The 16,375-nt window shown below is 41.7% G+C and overlaps 1 protein-coding gene across 5 annotated transcripts in view; it reads right to left on the reverse strand.

The window, feature by feature from the left end:
- Window positions 1-16,375, reverse strand: part of ARL15 (ARF like GTPase 15) — a 1,581,679-nt gene that overhangs the window by 995,131 nt on the left and 570,173 nt on the right. For all 5 annotated transcript variants that reach the window (XM_078675074.1, XM_078675073.1, XM_078675071.1 and 2 more), the window contains one exon: window positions 1,749-1,808. In XM_078675074.1, the coding sequence (XP_078531200.1) occupies window positions 1,749-1,808 (60 nt within the window). The remainder of the gene's footprint in view (window positions 1-1,748; window positions 1,809-16,375) is intronic.

The raw sequence follows: 16,375 nt of genomic DNA on the forward strand, positions 1-16,375 counted from the left end.
TGACCCTCAGTCCCTGCCCAAAAACATTTGTCTGTGATTTTGCTATCTTTTTTCAATAAAATATGAATAATTTGTTGTAATGTTTTAAGTCTGCGGGACAACCTGATGTACATTTTGGATGAATCACCAAGGATGTTATACCCATAGGAGGAAGATTTTGTAACTTGCTTGCGCTTATTTCCCTGCTCTCCTTCTCCCTGTTGAGATTTCAGGGACCCTCTGTTGTGTTTTTGTTGTTCACAGCAGAGCCTGCCTCCTTCACACACCTGTTGATTCTATGCAGCAGGCATTTACAACAAGTGAGCAGTGTGAAAGGACGTGGCGTAACATATAAGAGGGAGGGGCTAAAGTCAACATGGATAACGGGGGTAATTAACAACAGGGGAGGGAAAAGTCACATTGGCCTTAACGTAAACCTGTTTCCTGGGATCCCAGGGCCTGAACCAAACATAATGAGCGATGAAGAGACCGGGGGTCAGGGGGAAGTGGATAAGGCACACCCTGTTACCGTTGGGGGTTGTTTTTCAACCACCAGTGTGACCCGTTGCCCTCGCCCTTCCCTGTGCACAGCTAATGATTAAAGCAGGACTGTATAATTTTAAAAAAACTGTGTTTGGGGAAGGGCGAGGGCAAAGGGTCAAGCCGGCGGTTGAAAAATAATCCCCAAAAGAAACAGGGTGTGCCTTATCCACTTCCCCCTGGCCAGCGGTCTCTCTCCTCATCCGCTCATTAAGTTTGGGGCGGGTACTGGAATCCCAGGAAAAAGCTTTACGTTAAGGAAACAGCTAATGATAAAAGCATGATGGTATAATTAAAACAAACAGTGTTCGGCTTGGAGCAGCGCTCGCAACAGACTCCGGGAATATGAACAGGCCTGGTTTAACTCACGCAGCAGGAACAGCTGTGCGACCAGAGAGACTTCCCATACAGCCTGACGAAACAAAAGAAAAATAATAGGGTGCAGCAGCCTAACTGCACACAAGTGGAAGGCTACAAGTCCTGGGGCCGTTCTTCATGGGAGGGAACAAACAAAGAAAGGTGGGACAAATGGGAACAAATACCCACTTAAAAGCATATAGTTTTAAAGGGCACTGAAACAAACCAATATGAAGCAGTGGGCGGGCTCTAAGCCCACAAACTGAATACAGCATGCCTCGAAGAGACTGTGACCTAAAAAACAACTCCAACAACTGGAGCAATCAGGTTGTGTAGTTTTTTTGACTGCCTCATCAGAGCAGGATTGATTAAATATAGATTAGTACATTTTGAATCACGAGGCCTTCAAAAACAGTGTGGCCTGGGGAATTATGCCCCTCAACCCTCCCTTTCCGATGACCATGATCTTTGGTGCTCAGCACCAGCCAAATCGCTCGAGGGCATGTTGTTGCTTGCTCAAGGACATGCCTAAAACCGTTGGCAAAACCAATAGCTCCCATAGGTGAGACCTTTTGGCTTTTTTGAAATTTACGTTAAAAGTTGTAGATACAATATGTTCATCTCTATGCGCGAGATCTTGCAGCAGAGATGGTTATCAGTGGCCAAATAATCCTGACATTAATTGAGCAGTCTGCTATGCCCTGCACTATTTAATAAATAGACACCATTCAACACACTAATCACACATGCAGATCAACACTACATTTGGGAAACAAACTACTGAGGCAATTACATTTAACATATTAAGCAAAGTATTTCAAGATACAAAACAAGTAATCTAAATGAAATCTAAAGAAAAAGAATTATTTTACCTCCAAGTTCTTTTACATTCAAGATGGCATTTTGGAATGGTACAGCTTTAATGCTAAAACCTTGAAAACAGAAATCAAATGTACAGTATTAGAAATTAGGCTCTAAGAAACGAATACACATGCACTGTAGAATATACTCTATGCAGGATATCTCTAGTGCAGTTAGAAAACAACATATTTAGTTTCTGAATCTATAAATGCATAGGTAGGACTACAACTCAGTCTCTACAGACAGAATGTATTATTATATGGAGGTTAGCATAGCTGTTCTATGAAACAGTTTACTTACTTTCACTTAACATTAAAGTAGACATGCAGGTAGGGGGGTAGAACCCAGTGTCTGTGCAGGCCCGACAACATACTAATATTTTTTGCAGTGCTGAATGGCATATTTTGTCTTTTCTAACTTAATTCACACAATCTTTCGGTTAGCTAGCACATCAGGGGTGGCACTGCAGCATAACTGATGCAGGTGCTGAGGTACAGTTGCACTACAAGGAAGGCTTTTTGAGTGATAGTGTTCTGGTAAAAGGACACTGGTGCCTCTCACATGCAGGAAAATTCACAGGAACACATCATACCAGAAACTGTTAAGGTATACCTTAAAGACGCACTAGACACTAGAGTAAAATAGAATAACTACGTGGTGGGCAGATTGAACTAAGGAACTGCCAATGATTAATCAATATATTAATCTTAAGCATTCATCCTTCCGAGGATGGCTCTAGGAGTTAGAACATTGTGTACTCCACTTCTAAATATCAATAATGATCCAATACTTTCCCACCTGCCATGCAAACTGGATGAAGTAGCAGAAAGATCACCCAAGATGACTGACCCCGTCCTAACCTCAAAAAAAATTCTGATGGCTCCCTACTCCTCTGGCAGCTTGACCTAGCAGGACATGACCAACAATCTACTACAACCCTACCCAGAGAGGACAACATATATCTGTCTTTGTTCTATTAAATGTATAATCATTCGGAAGAAACAGAAATCAGATCAAGGACTTCTAGTAGACCTCAGACCTGATCTTCATCGCAGAAACCAAGCAAGGTGACAATGCAGCACCCATACTACTAAGGCAATCCGTCTTTCTCAATTTTTTTATCCTCTTCTATCTGTCAGTCAATAGCAAACATCCGTACTTTGCAGATGCTCTCCTGGACTCAACGGCACCCATTACATTGAACTATCCAAAACACTGATCTTGTGTGATCTCAGCATCTGATTTGATAAACCAAACCGATGACCGATCTTATGCCTGCTATTTAAAAATAAAGAATGTGACTTTCACCAATTGGTCTCAACAATTAGGAGGGGATGTCCCTTTCACACACCCTCCTAATTGCAAGTCAAAAAGGATCGCAAATATCGTTTTATGATTCAGAAAGGCTTTTTCGAATTGCAAAATGGGGTTAGTACATTTTTAAAAGCCATTTTGCGATCACAAACCCTGTGACTTTGTGAATCGCAGACTTTTCAAAAGCAAAACACACTTGTAAATCTGACCCTAAATTCCCAACCAAACAGCCCTTCTACTACATCAACAAGTGTAAAACACTTTCAGGAACTCTGCAACGCCATGGTGAAAAACGTAAATTTACTTCCTTTCCAAAGAAAGCAACTACATCTTTCTATAGTTGTCGCTGCCAAAGCAGGCCCCCTCACATCTACACCATGCTTGTTCAACCTACTAATGGTAACTGAGAATACTGAGCTAATGAAAGGCATAAACATGGCAGGCTCGCCAGATATCATTGCTAGTCAAGCATCTTTAAATCCATGCTCTTAAACCATGAAGTAAGACATCTGCCAAATACTAATTGAAGAAAAAAACCTACAGGTGATCATTGATTCCAAACTTACACTTCAATATCAAGTCATAGAAGTGTCAAAGCTCTTTCTAAATAATTATGACCCTATTGCTCATCTTTCCAAGTAGCAACTGGTATCAAGCCAGAGTGGTGGTGGGGGGTGAGATCGAGGGAGATGAACATCGACAATATATAAAAAAGGAGGACATACCTGTTGCCTTCCGTATCGGCGATGTTCTGCTCCTCACTGCAGCACAGGCTCTTAATGTCTCCCGAGGCCAATCCAGACGTTGCTCGCATGCATGACAGCAGTGTTAGGATTGGCCTGAGCTCCCTCCCTGGATTTGCGCTCCCAGAGAGACTGTGAGCCTGTGCCTGATATCTTCAACCTAACAACGAAGCTCAGGTTGGAGACAAGTCAGTGCGCATATCGGTTTGGCCGACCTGAGACGGCCAGCCAAACAGACATACGCACTGATAGCAGTGCCGACCACTCCGTCTCGTGACTGCCCCTGCGATTCCCCCCGCCCCGAGACTCGGACCGGCCTTTAGAACTTGAAAAGTAAAACTATTATAAACCTGTTTTATTTCTTAATTTTGAGGCAGCAGGCGGAGGGCAAACGTTCATCCGCCACAGCATCGCACATCGGGTGGTCCATGTGTAAACAGAATAACTAGATTATTTGGAAGAGAAAGAAAGACCTGGATTTCACAAATATGAGACTCAAGTGACTGATAATACTCCAGGCGGTTTATACATGCAACCTGAGTACCTATCTTCACAATCCTTCCATCAAGTATTGCTTAGGACATTCTAACATGCCAATGCGTCAATTCTGAAGTACTATCTCCAGGCCTTACGTCCAAGACCAAACCTCCCCATTAAACAGATGGTATTTCAATCAAAACCCTTTTTCTATCCTTGCAGTATAAAAGAAGTAACCATTAGTGGCTAATGCGCCTGACCAAGAAGGTGGCGGACTGCTAAGCTCTGTCTCTTCTCGGAGCTTACGAAGTAATTTTAAGCCGAAGTGAGACCTCATTCAGCGTTCCCTAAGCTGGTCCTTTGCCTCGTAGTGTGGCGGCACACCTGTGAGCTAGCGGATGCCCTTTACCTGACTTCGCTGCGACACCGCTTTTTCACACATGCGAGCGGTTGCCATTTTGTTAGTGCGCCGCTCGTAATATTTCTCCTCTGGCTTCTAATGAGGCAAATAACACTTGGGTGAGCTTCTTTTTTATTTACCAGAACTTTGTGTGATGGGAGTAGCCATGAAATTATAAAAAATATCCAGAACTGGATGTCCTCACGACTTCTTCAGAACGTTATTTCAATCTGTGCTAAGTATCAGCAATTCAGCAAATGTTCTAGGAGACGCCTTTTGTAGATGAAAGAAGCGACTGTCTGCTGTAGGAGAACAAAGGAAGACATCGTTCCCAACTTCACTTGCTTAGGATGGTTAATTAAATTGTCATGGATCCTTATGGAAAGAGGTGCCATTTTGTTAGTGCACCGCTCATATTGTTTCTTCTCTGGCATCTAATGTGGCAAACAATGCTTGGGTCCCCTGCAAATGAAACATCACTTCCAGTTTACTTCAAACCTTTATGCTTAATGACCCTAATATTTATATTGATATATATTATTACTGCATGTATGTGTCATAACAGCTATATTGATTTGGTCCCACTTACTCCTTCACGAGTTTAAGCCTGAGGGGATGTGAATGAGATCACACAAGTTGGGAGGCAATATCTCAGACCACTCAGATGGTCCAAGCATTAACAGATGGAGGAAGGATTGCCTTTATGACACCAATGACCCAAAAGAGAAACTAACCTGGTTGAAGAAGCTATATTTCCACCATGGTTTGAGGAAGCTTTGGGTATTAAAAAGTCAGAAGGCTCAATGCAAATGACTAACCCAGATTTTGAGAAGGAGAGGCTGCTAAATATCCCAAGATCAAAAATGTATTTAGAAGAAATAATTAGGGGATGCTTGGAGTTAGGACTTAAGCAATTATCAAGAAAGGGAATTGATTTTTTTATGCAAGGAAATTACAGGACGAGCAGCAACTACACAGGAGAAGTTGACTGAATTGGCTCAGTAATATGAAGTGGAGATTACAATAAGCTCTTCTTAGCAAAAGAGCTCTAGGCTACATTTAGATGATGTTTCAATTGTAAACATGCGTCTTGCAGGAATGGGAATACACATTATCGAATTAATAAAATGCATTAATAAATGGAGTGATTTTGAAAAATTGGAAACATTGGAAACGGGCAAAGAAGCACAAGAAGAAAAAGAAACAGCCAGGATTAGGGAAAGAAAATAAAGAGCCAGAGGAAAAGGGAGTTTCAGCTTATCCCCTTTGGGAAGTAGTGGGAGGAGTGTATGTACATATGCCTTGGAGCACAGGTGATCTTACAGCATTTACAAATTATTTTCCAAAACGGAGTGACAAACCGGCGCAGTGGTTAACACAAATTGATTGATTTGTGTGAAGGTGTTGTGAACTGATTTGGATACGCTATTTGAGATTGTGGCATCAAGTGAATTGTGGGCTGAGTGTAAGACTGCTGTACAATGGTCACGAGATGAGCCAGTGAGAGATAAATGCACAAAGGCGCCATTTCGCATATTTATGGAACAGTATGAAGCAGCGATTACTTTCCTGAAAGGCCGAGTGCCACAGAAAGATTTAGATTGGGTGAAAAATAATTGAACTACACAGGAAGCAAAGGAAACAGTTCATAAGTATTATGAATGTTTGATGTAGGTGTTTTTAAACAGCACAATGGAAGCGAATAGCCTGAAGCGAAGAATATGGGGATTTCTGTGTCACAGCTTATGTTAGGTTTAAGACCAGAAATTAGTTTACACATAACCCAGAGAGTAATCTGTTAACAGAATAAGTCACTCGATGAGATCCTGCAATTTGTAAAATATTGCTGCTATGAATCAGAAATGAAGCAGAAAAAGATTAAAGTGAAATTTACGTTGGCACAGAAAAGATTAGCACAGAAAGGGTTTCAGAATACTTCTTTTGCAGGCAATCCTGAAGGAATGCAAGGTGATGTTGTTCCACAGGTCGGTTTTCAAGGAAATTTGGAGGATTTGGAGTTCTGCAGGGTAGAGGTAGAGTAATACTTATTGCTGGAAGTTCAAGAATGGAAGTTTCAACATTAAAGGAGATGACTCCTTGCCACATCTGTCACACGGTTGGGCATTGGAAGTGGGAATGTAGATTTAACCTTGATAATGCAAATGGTAATATGTTAATAAAGAAAGAAGTGCCAATGCAAAATTTGGCAGTGCAACAGATGCAACAATGCAAAAACAAGCCCCGATGATACAGGCTACCACAAAATATATGAACCCCAAAATTCAACACAAATCAGATGCCAAAAGCAACCGAAATGCTTTCCAAAATATGAATCAGAATGTGATGCAACAGTTTCAAAATGCAGGTCAGAATGATTTTCAGCAATTTCCTGTTTTTGAGGGTGATTGCTCAGACACTTCTCTATGATGGGGCCTGAGAGGGGAGAAAGAATGCGTGCTTGGTGCCGTCTTGGAAGTAGATCAGAGTGGTCTATATGAAGATGGTGAGGTGAATGGCCACTCATATCTTTTCTTGGAGCTACTGGTGCTAGCTCTCTCTGGAAAGAAGATCCAAGTTGTAGGAGTTTCAAATAGACAGATTACAAATCCAATTTTAGAAGAGGTCCCTGTAAAAATAGGCACTTTTGAAGATAAGCATCAATTTGTAATTTGTGACACGAGTCCTGTTAACCTGTCCGGAAGAGATTTGTTGTGTAAGTTAAATTGCACAATCTATTGTACACCAGATGGTGTCGAGCAGCAGACACATGATGAAGTTATAGGTTTTAAAATGATTCAGCAAAAGGCAGCTGCAGGAGTATTCTCTTTAATGACAATTGAAGAATTGCCTGCCGACCTAAAGGGCACTGTGAATCCATAAGTATAGAATTGTGGGGAAGTGCCCCGTACCCTCCAACCGAAACCCGACTCACTATCCATCTTTTGCCATGGTCCCCGTTCTGCCCGGATCCTGCCGAAGTTAACAGGGGCCAATACGTAACCGTGAAGAGGGTGAAGGTTTGGTGGTGGGGAGTAGAACAGTCACTGCTACGCTACCCCCTTCACAGTCTCATAAAGCCTTTCCTCCTGCATTGTGTTGAGCACAGGAGTTCTAAAAAGAGGGCACGACCTACCTGCAACTTTTTCACCACCATCTTCTTTACCCTCATTTTTTCTCTTCTTTCTTGAAGAAGGAACCTATTGATTTTATAAGGCCAGAAGTCTAGAAGACGGGCTCACGCTAGAAACTCCCGTTGGCGTTTCCTATCTGTTTTTTTCTATTCACAATCCTTCCACCGAGTGTGGTGAAGGGGTAGGTTGACAAGAATGACTACTCCCATACTTACCACATCTTTTTTTGTTTGTTTGTTGTTTTCTCCTTGGCTCCCTCCGCAAGCCTCCTGGGACCACACCAGCATACCGGAATGCCGGAAGGAAACAAGACAAGGATGGACTAAATGAAGAAGCTGTCACTTTGGGTGGAACACTATCTGAATCCTTGGATATTCCATTTTTTTTCTTTTTTTTCGATTTTAACAAACTATATACACCTAAGTTAACCTTTGACAATAAAACGTCCAATATTACCCCGATTCGGCCTCCTCGCTTCTGTTTTCGCCCCTCCCTCCGACAAGGATCTCATAGGAAAAGATATTGGATTAATTAAGGAAGTGGACCAGTTCTGATTACTGTCAAAAATAATGTGGTGCTTCAAAGAACCACTCTATATCATTTATCCCCAGAAACAATTGTAGGAATAACGCCTGTAATAGAGGACATGTTACAGAAAGGAATCCTGAGAGAATTAATTGGAAGTTCATGTAACTCTCCGACCATGGGTTTACAGAAACCAAATGTAAAATATTGAATTGTACATGACCTGAGGGAGATTAATGAAATTGTCGTCCCATGTTGTCCCGTGGTACCGAATACAGTCACAATATTGTTTCAGATTCCATGTACTGCAGAATTGTTCGTAGTTAATGTTCTACGTCAAGTGTTTTTCTCATTGTCATTACATGAAAACAGGCAGTTTCTTTTTTCTTTTGTATTTCAGCAGAGCATTTTGGTATGGTGCCAAGTCCCACAAGGGTATACAGAGAGTCCATCAATTTTTAACCAGATCTTGAAAAAGAATCTGGAGTCATTACAGATGCTCTATGGATCAATATTGGTACAGTATACAGATGACTTGTTTGTGGCATCAGATACACGAGAAGCATGTAAACAGGATACCATTACTTTGTTAAATCACTTGGCTGAGAATGGACATAAAGTGTCCCCAGGGAAACTGCAGTAATGTAAGCAAGAAGTTCAATATCTGGGACACATAATTGAAAAAAGAAGCTAGAAAGCTGTCACAAGAGAGAGTGAAAGCAATTCTTCAAATGAATCCACCTCGAACACAGAAGGAAGTCAAGATGGTTCTAGGAATGGTTCGTTACTGTAGAAGGTGGATACCCAACTTTTCCTTGTTGGAGGAGCCTTTACTGAGGCTGACACACAGGGATGCGTTTGATCTTCTTCCATAGGACAACACATGTTTGAAAGCTTTCCTAGAGCTGAAAGTGTGTCTTTGTCATGCCCAGCACTAGGAATGCCAGATTACATTAAAGAGAATTTTCCTTTTTTCATTGAGAGGGAGGGCTGCGTTCTCTCAGTGCTGACACAAAAAACATGGAGATTCTCGGAAACCTGTGGCATATTTTTCTACAACCCTGGACACGGTTGCAACAGATCTGCCCGGCTTTCTTAAAACCGTTGCTGCAGTGAGCGCTAGTCTGGAAAAGAGTGAAAGCATAGTGATGGGGTATCCAGTAATTGTAATGGTCTTTCACTCTGTGGAGTTTCTATTGACAAGAACGAAAACACAGCACATGACCCATAACAGGTTGATAATCTATCAACAGAGGATATTTTCCTCAGAAAATATTATTATTAGCCAATGCCAGATACGGAATCCTGCCACGTTACTACCAGTAAATGTTGGTGTTTGTGATGAAGTTAAACACAATTGCCTGAATGTCACAGATTTATGCACAAAGCCTAGACCAGATATAAAGGATGAACCCCTAATTGTGCCAGATCATGTAATTTTTGTAGATGGCTCATGTCTAAGAAATAATGAAGGCATCCAAACGTGGGTTATGCTGTATGTACAACAAATGATGTTGTTGAGGCTTCATGACTTCAAGAGGTTACCTCAGCACACATTGCAGAATAGGTTGCCCTTACCAGGGCATGCTGTTTAACTGCTCAAATGAAAGTCACCATATTTACAGACAGTCAGTATGGCTGTGTCCATGATGTTGGGCAATTATGGTCACAAAGAGGGTTTATGACATCTTCAGGAACCCCAATTAGGAATGGAGTGCAGGAGAACGATTTGTTGAATGCTCTTCAGTTGCAAGTTGAAACTGCAGTTGTTAAATGTGCCGCTCATAAAAGTGGAAATTGTTATATAGCCATGGGAAATAGGTATGCAGATTCAGTAGCACAATATTGGTCTCTGTTGGCCTGCACATTTAATGGAACTTTCTCATGCGAGTCTGAGGAAGACACAAACTTTACTATGTTGAAGAAAAAGACTGAAACCCGGGACAAATTAAAGAGAGTACAAGAAAATGTCTAGAGGCAGACTAGAAGAGTTGGATCAGAGCACGTTGTGCAAAGAATGCAAATGACATTTGGATGTCAGCTGCTGTAAGACCAGTGTTACCTGATAGTTTGTTGTTTCCAATGACACAATACTTACATGGTTACACACACTTGGGTAGGGACGCAATGGCCAGATTATTTAATCAGAGTTGGTTTAATCCCAGATTCAGGATGCTAGCAGAACAGGAGAGTCACCGATGCATGACCTGTCAATGAATGAATGCAGGAAAAAGGACACACGATACATTGAGTCATATAGGAAGATCAGGTGGTCTCTTCAACAGGATGCAGATGTACTTTATCGAGGTGCCTGGTTGCAATGGGCCGAGATACGTCATAGTGTGTGTCTTTTTGAGATGAGTGGAAGCCTACCCAACTAGAAGGAATGATAGTATCACAGTAGCAAAACTGTTACTATGAGAATTGATACCCAAGTATGACATGTCTGTCTCTTTGGAGTCAGATAGGGGGACCTATGTTAACGATGAGGTCCTGAAAATAATTTGCACAGCATTGTAAATTGAACAAAGGCTATACTGCAGTTATCGACCGGAAGCATCTGGAATTGTGGAGCGAATGAATGGGACTATCACGTCTCGATTGGCAAAGGTTTGTGCTTCAGCCTCGCTGAAAAGAACAGATGCTTTACCACTGATGTTGATGAGTATCAGAAGTATTCCAGATAAAAAGACTGGTCTTTCTCCCCATGAACTATTGATGGGACGAGCAATGAGATTACCTGCTGCACTTGTAAATGCACTGGTGAACATCACAGATGATATGATACTCGATTTCTGCAAAGGATTGGCTGATGTGGTGCATTCTGTTTCTTACCAGGCTGCAGCTGCCAATAAAGACCCGCTCCTGTATTTTCACCAAGTGGTATTGATTTCTCTAACGAAGTAGAAGCAGAGACTGATCCTCAACATGAAACTGTGACTGAAACAACAAAACAGCAAGAAGCTCAGCGTGAAGGCACAAGCACTGATCAAAGAAGAGTCACACATGAAGTTAAATGGCCACAAAGTCATAATCAAAGAAGACTGAAACAGAGTTTCTCAATTGTTCGGATCCCAGTCACAATACAATTAGAAGCGTAGACAAATGACTAAAGTGATCTAGCTTAAAATCAACAAAAGTTGAGAAGATCAAAAAGAACTAAGATACCTTGTCGGAGGAATTCAGCACCTAAGTGGATTTATAATCTGAATGAAGCATTAAATATCACCGTTGATGACCTGTGAGATGTGAGAGCTGAACTGTTTGAACCTCCATTATAGTATCAAAATAAGCTGTGCTAGGGTAAAGATATTTAGAAAGAAACTGCAAAACGTTAAAAAAAAGTAGAGGAATAACAAAAAGACTGACGTTAATTGATTCTCATTTCTACTTTATTTTACAGACAATCAAATTGGCCTGAAGTGTAGGGATAACGTTTTAAAGAAGAACACAGAGTAAGGCTAAGGATTGCCTAATGTTGCTTGGTAAGAACTAATCATTTAAACAAGATATCTGAAAAAAGAAGAAAAAAAACTAAGAATTTAACTGCTCACCTTTAATCAGCATTTGAACATGTGTTGCCTTAAAAAGAAGTGTAAATATATTATGTGTGTAGTAATCTTCCTAATACGTTATTGTGATTACCATAGTATTAGTAGGGTTTTATTTAACACCGAGACAGATTTTAGAAATACAAACACTATACAAAACATACATAGCTGAGTGATGAGGAGGAACTGAAAGCCTTTTTCGGAGCATACGATAGGGAGGATTACTCAACAAACGTTTAGATTAGTACAGGAATACACACATGCCATGGGAGATAAAGACTTACGTTTGTGCTCATGTACCATCATCTGCATGAGTAGAATTCACATATTACCAAATGCTGTTATCATATGGAAGGTTATGCAGCATCTTACTTACACTTGAATATACACAAAAACATACTGAATATATCCATTCTAATTATGACAGTACTTTCTAGAGTGCCATTGCTAGAAAGTATGAATTTACACTCCCAAAGAAAAGAAGTGGACACAGCATGGTACTATTTTATGCCACATAGACCTACAAACAGTGTTAAAGCTTAGCAGAATAACTGACCTTTTAAAAAAAGTTTTCATTATGACTAGAAGCAAGAAACACTAACATAACATGCCGCAAAGACAGATATAGAGCCTGAGTACGAGTTTGGGGAACAGGATTACTTCATCACAAATGTGACAGAAATCCTCTCTGCCAAATTACAATTCCATTTTAGCCTATGGAACTTGCAGTACGGCGGACGGGATGTCCGTCATGTTTGTGACAAAGTATCCCATCCGGCAAACTCGTAATCAGACCAATGGTTATGTTTTTGAAAAATGTTTGAAAGAAAGAAGATGAATTTAGAAAGAAAATGGTTTATCCAAGATTGAGATTATGCAGTCAACACAACAAAGCTTGTTTTTATAGAAGAAGGACACCAAGACAAACCAGACATGTGGGACTTAGTAGTTGTGAACATACATTTGAAGTAATGGGAGGAACCTGGCAAATTTTACAGGGAGACGAATCTGCCATCCCAGGAGTTTACCTGCTGATTTGGCGGGTATTTGTTATTTAGGTGTACTATTTCCTAAAATGTATCATGTGACCAGTATAGATGCATTAACCATTACACCAGCGCCTGTACGCACAAGTGGTACAGAAAAGAGATCTCAATTAGTAGGAGATATTTTTGGAGCAGTCATTCTACCTGCAGGAGTTCTTTTAAATGATTATAAGATTTGAAATCTCTGAAATGTTGTCCACAAGCTGGCAACAAGCACTTCTAGAGCATTATGAGCATTAAACACTAAGCTAATTGCTATACGTTCAATGGTTCTGCAGAATTGATTAGCATTAGACAGAAAAAGGCGGAGTCTACAAGATGCTTACATTAACCCATTGCTGCTCCTACATACCTGATGAAAGTAAGAAAATAGAGGAATTTGCAAAGAACATCTCTGATTCAAAACCAGAATTAGAAGAGCTGGAAACACCTTGGGGACCATTACGATGGCGGGCCCGCCCGCCAGCATTGCAGTGTTTAGGACCGCCCACCAGGAATTGGGTGGTCCCACCACTGCAAATAGGATGTGCCCACCATACTGGCGGGCACATCCAGAACCTTTAACATTGCAGACAGACTGGTTGCAGCACCGTAGGCAATGTTAAAATGGCATGCACTGCATTTTCCTGCACTACGTGACTGGCACCATGCGGTGCCTGCTACTCATTGCAGGAAAATGCAAGGGCCCAGTGCAGCACCACCTCCCCCCACAACAAGGGGGACCCGCAACGGGCCCAAAATTCCTTTCCGAGCGTCTTTTCATGTTGGGACGATCGCTGTGAAAAGACAGGCGGAAAGGGATATCCTAATCCCTATGGCGGTGCAATGCTGCCCTATCTTTTGGTTCTGCAAGGCGGGCAGAAATGGACCGCCTTGCAGAACCATGGCGGATGGTGTTTGCGTCCGCCACACTTCCCTGAGGTTTCCCCCGCCATCATAATCTGGCAGGGGAAAAACTGCTGTCAGATGGCTGAAGGACAGCCACCGCCGGCCCGGCGGTAGTTGTTCTTCAGCCATCCTGCGGTGGTTGTCCTTCTGCCATCCTAATCAGCCCCCTAGTGTTTTAGAACATTCTGGAAAAAGAGTTCACACAATTGCAACTTGGATTGCAACTGCAGAGGGAGGTACCAGTGCCAGCAGTAGGACTATGCTTGTTATGCTTATTTGCTTTGGTCAAAGGCGGTAGACATTATTTATACAAGAAAGGGGAAAGAGAAATGAACAGGAGATTTGAAAAGAGTTTGACATTAAATCACATCATAAATGACAACCATAGAAAATCATTGAAATGTCAAAGTTTAAAAAGAAAGAGAAAGGATTCCACTGATGAGTGCCTTTGAAACAGCACTCACATGCGAAACCAAAATAGTGTGATGGTTTATTAACCATCAGATGGGGGACTAATGAAGTCTAAAAATAGAATGAAAAAAGTGAATTCATATTGTATGCTGAATGTGCTGAAAAGAGGGTATTGCAGTAAGCAGTCATTGTTATTCATGTAGGACAGAGAGAAACTCTGACAACAGTTTTTGCTAGCTAAAGAAGAAACTCTATATTGCTGGAGTTAATCTTTCAGTAGTGGCTGAGACAAACTAAATTTCAAGAACAAAAGATTTCATATCTGGCACCGATACAGCTAGTAAAAAGGATGAGAAAATCAATTGGCCAAGCTTTTTGTTAGGGGATATGTTTAGTCATTTTTAGGTGACTGGGTAATTTGCTTCAAGTTGTCCTAGAAAGAAAATCCCATATTGAAGCAACATCTTTGGCTAAAACATTTGGGTACAACACCTTGGGCTGCAACATTGTGCAATCTAAGAGTTGAGCCCCTTCCTGAACACACTGCATTAGTACAGCCAAGCTGTAACCTCAAAGAAGAGTTTTATGAAAATGGGTCAGAAGATGAAGTTTGTGTTTGAGCCCTTTAAGTTCAAAGGGCACAGATCAAAATTTTGCATAGTGAATTTTTTTTTTAGAAAGAGACAGCATTTTTGAAGCACATTTAAGAGATCCATTGAGAGTGCATGAATTTACTTACTGAGTGAAAAGAAGGCTAAAAATCAAATAATATTCGATCATGACAAAGTAAACAATTCAATGCAAAAGGGAGATTATTAGTAAATAGCGTGTGTCCCTATAACAGGTTGAGACATCCAATCAGGAAACAGTTTCCATTGAATACAAACACATAGATCAGCAATTAAATTTTGAGTCACCAAAGTAAATTCATCAAAGAGCACACATTCAAAAAGGGTCACTTCCAGCACCAAAACATAAGGGGAACACACTAGAAACACTGCAAACACCTACAAAATGCTATGGTGTTGATGTTCAGCCATGAAAAACACATAAAAATCAATGGTTGAAAAAGGCTCACCAAATGCCCACTCTCTCTTTGTGCCTGTCATCGTACTTTCTAGGGCTCGCCCCTTGCGATGCACTGCACATCAGTGCACGCGTACGCGAGCCCTTTTTGTCCAGGGTTTATAAACGGACCCTGGAATCGCACACGCTCGAGCGTGTGCGTTTCCTTTTGGGTTCCGCTATTGGGCTTTGTGTGCGTGTGTTTTTTTAACAGAGCACGCAATAGGCCAAAGGTGGGTGCTTTGCTCCGCCCATGGCCTATTGGTGTCTGTTATGCTCACCAAAGCCCATATGTTTTCAATTATCGTGCCCAGACACGGGCGCGATAATTGAAACCATATGCCTTACAGTGGCACGCGAGCGCACGCCACTCGCAGGCGTTTTTTTTTCCGCTTGTTTTTTATTGTTTCTTGTCGAGTCTGCCCTGCATTATCAAAGGCATTAATCCTTCCATAATAATGGCTGTATCGGCCCTTGTGAGACGCCGCATCCATTCCATGTGATTTATTCTGCCGTGATCGTTCTGCTTTCTCTTCGTATACCGTGGTGTTGCTAAAGCTGTTAATTTGTAGTTTGTGAATTGTCCTTGGTAGTACTTTTGAAGCGTTTAGGAAAAAAATAAAATGTATTTTGCAAGGCTTGCTTGTGTGGACGGTGAATGTGATAAATATTATGTTTACCTGTTATTCCTTTAATGTATGTCTTAGTGTTGGAACACTTAGGGGCTCATTAGGATGGCGGACGGACTTGCGTCCGTCCGCCACCCTAGAGTAGGAGGGACCGTCCGCATGGGCTGCGGCGGTCCCTCCGTGCAAATTAGGATGTGACCGCCACCCTGGCGGTCACATCCTGGATATTTAACATTGCGGCGGGTGCAGCTTCAAGCTACACCCGCCGCAATGTTAAAAAAGCATACATTGCATATGTATGCAGCAAGCAGCAGGCACCGCGCGGTGCCTGCCGCTTGCTGCATACATATGCAGGGGGGTACCATAGGTACCCCCCATGTGCACCCCCCACCCCCCCTTCACCCAGGGGGCCCGCAACGGGCTCCGCAGTGAAGCACCGTATGCTTTTACACGGCGGA

This window comes from Lissotriton helveticus, chromosome 2_1, assembly GCF_964261635.1.
Source record: "Lissotriton helveticus chromosome 2_1, aLisHel1.1, whole genome shotgun sequence".
Classification (NCBI taxonomy): Eukaryota; Metazoa; Chordata; class Amphibia; order Caudata; family Salamandridae; genus Lissotriton; species Lissotriton helveticus.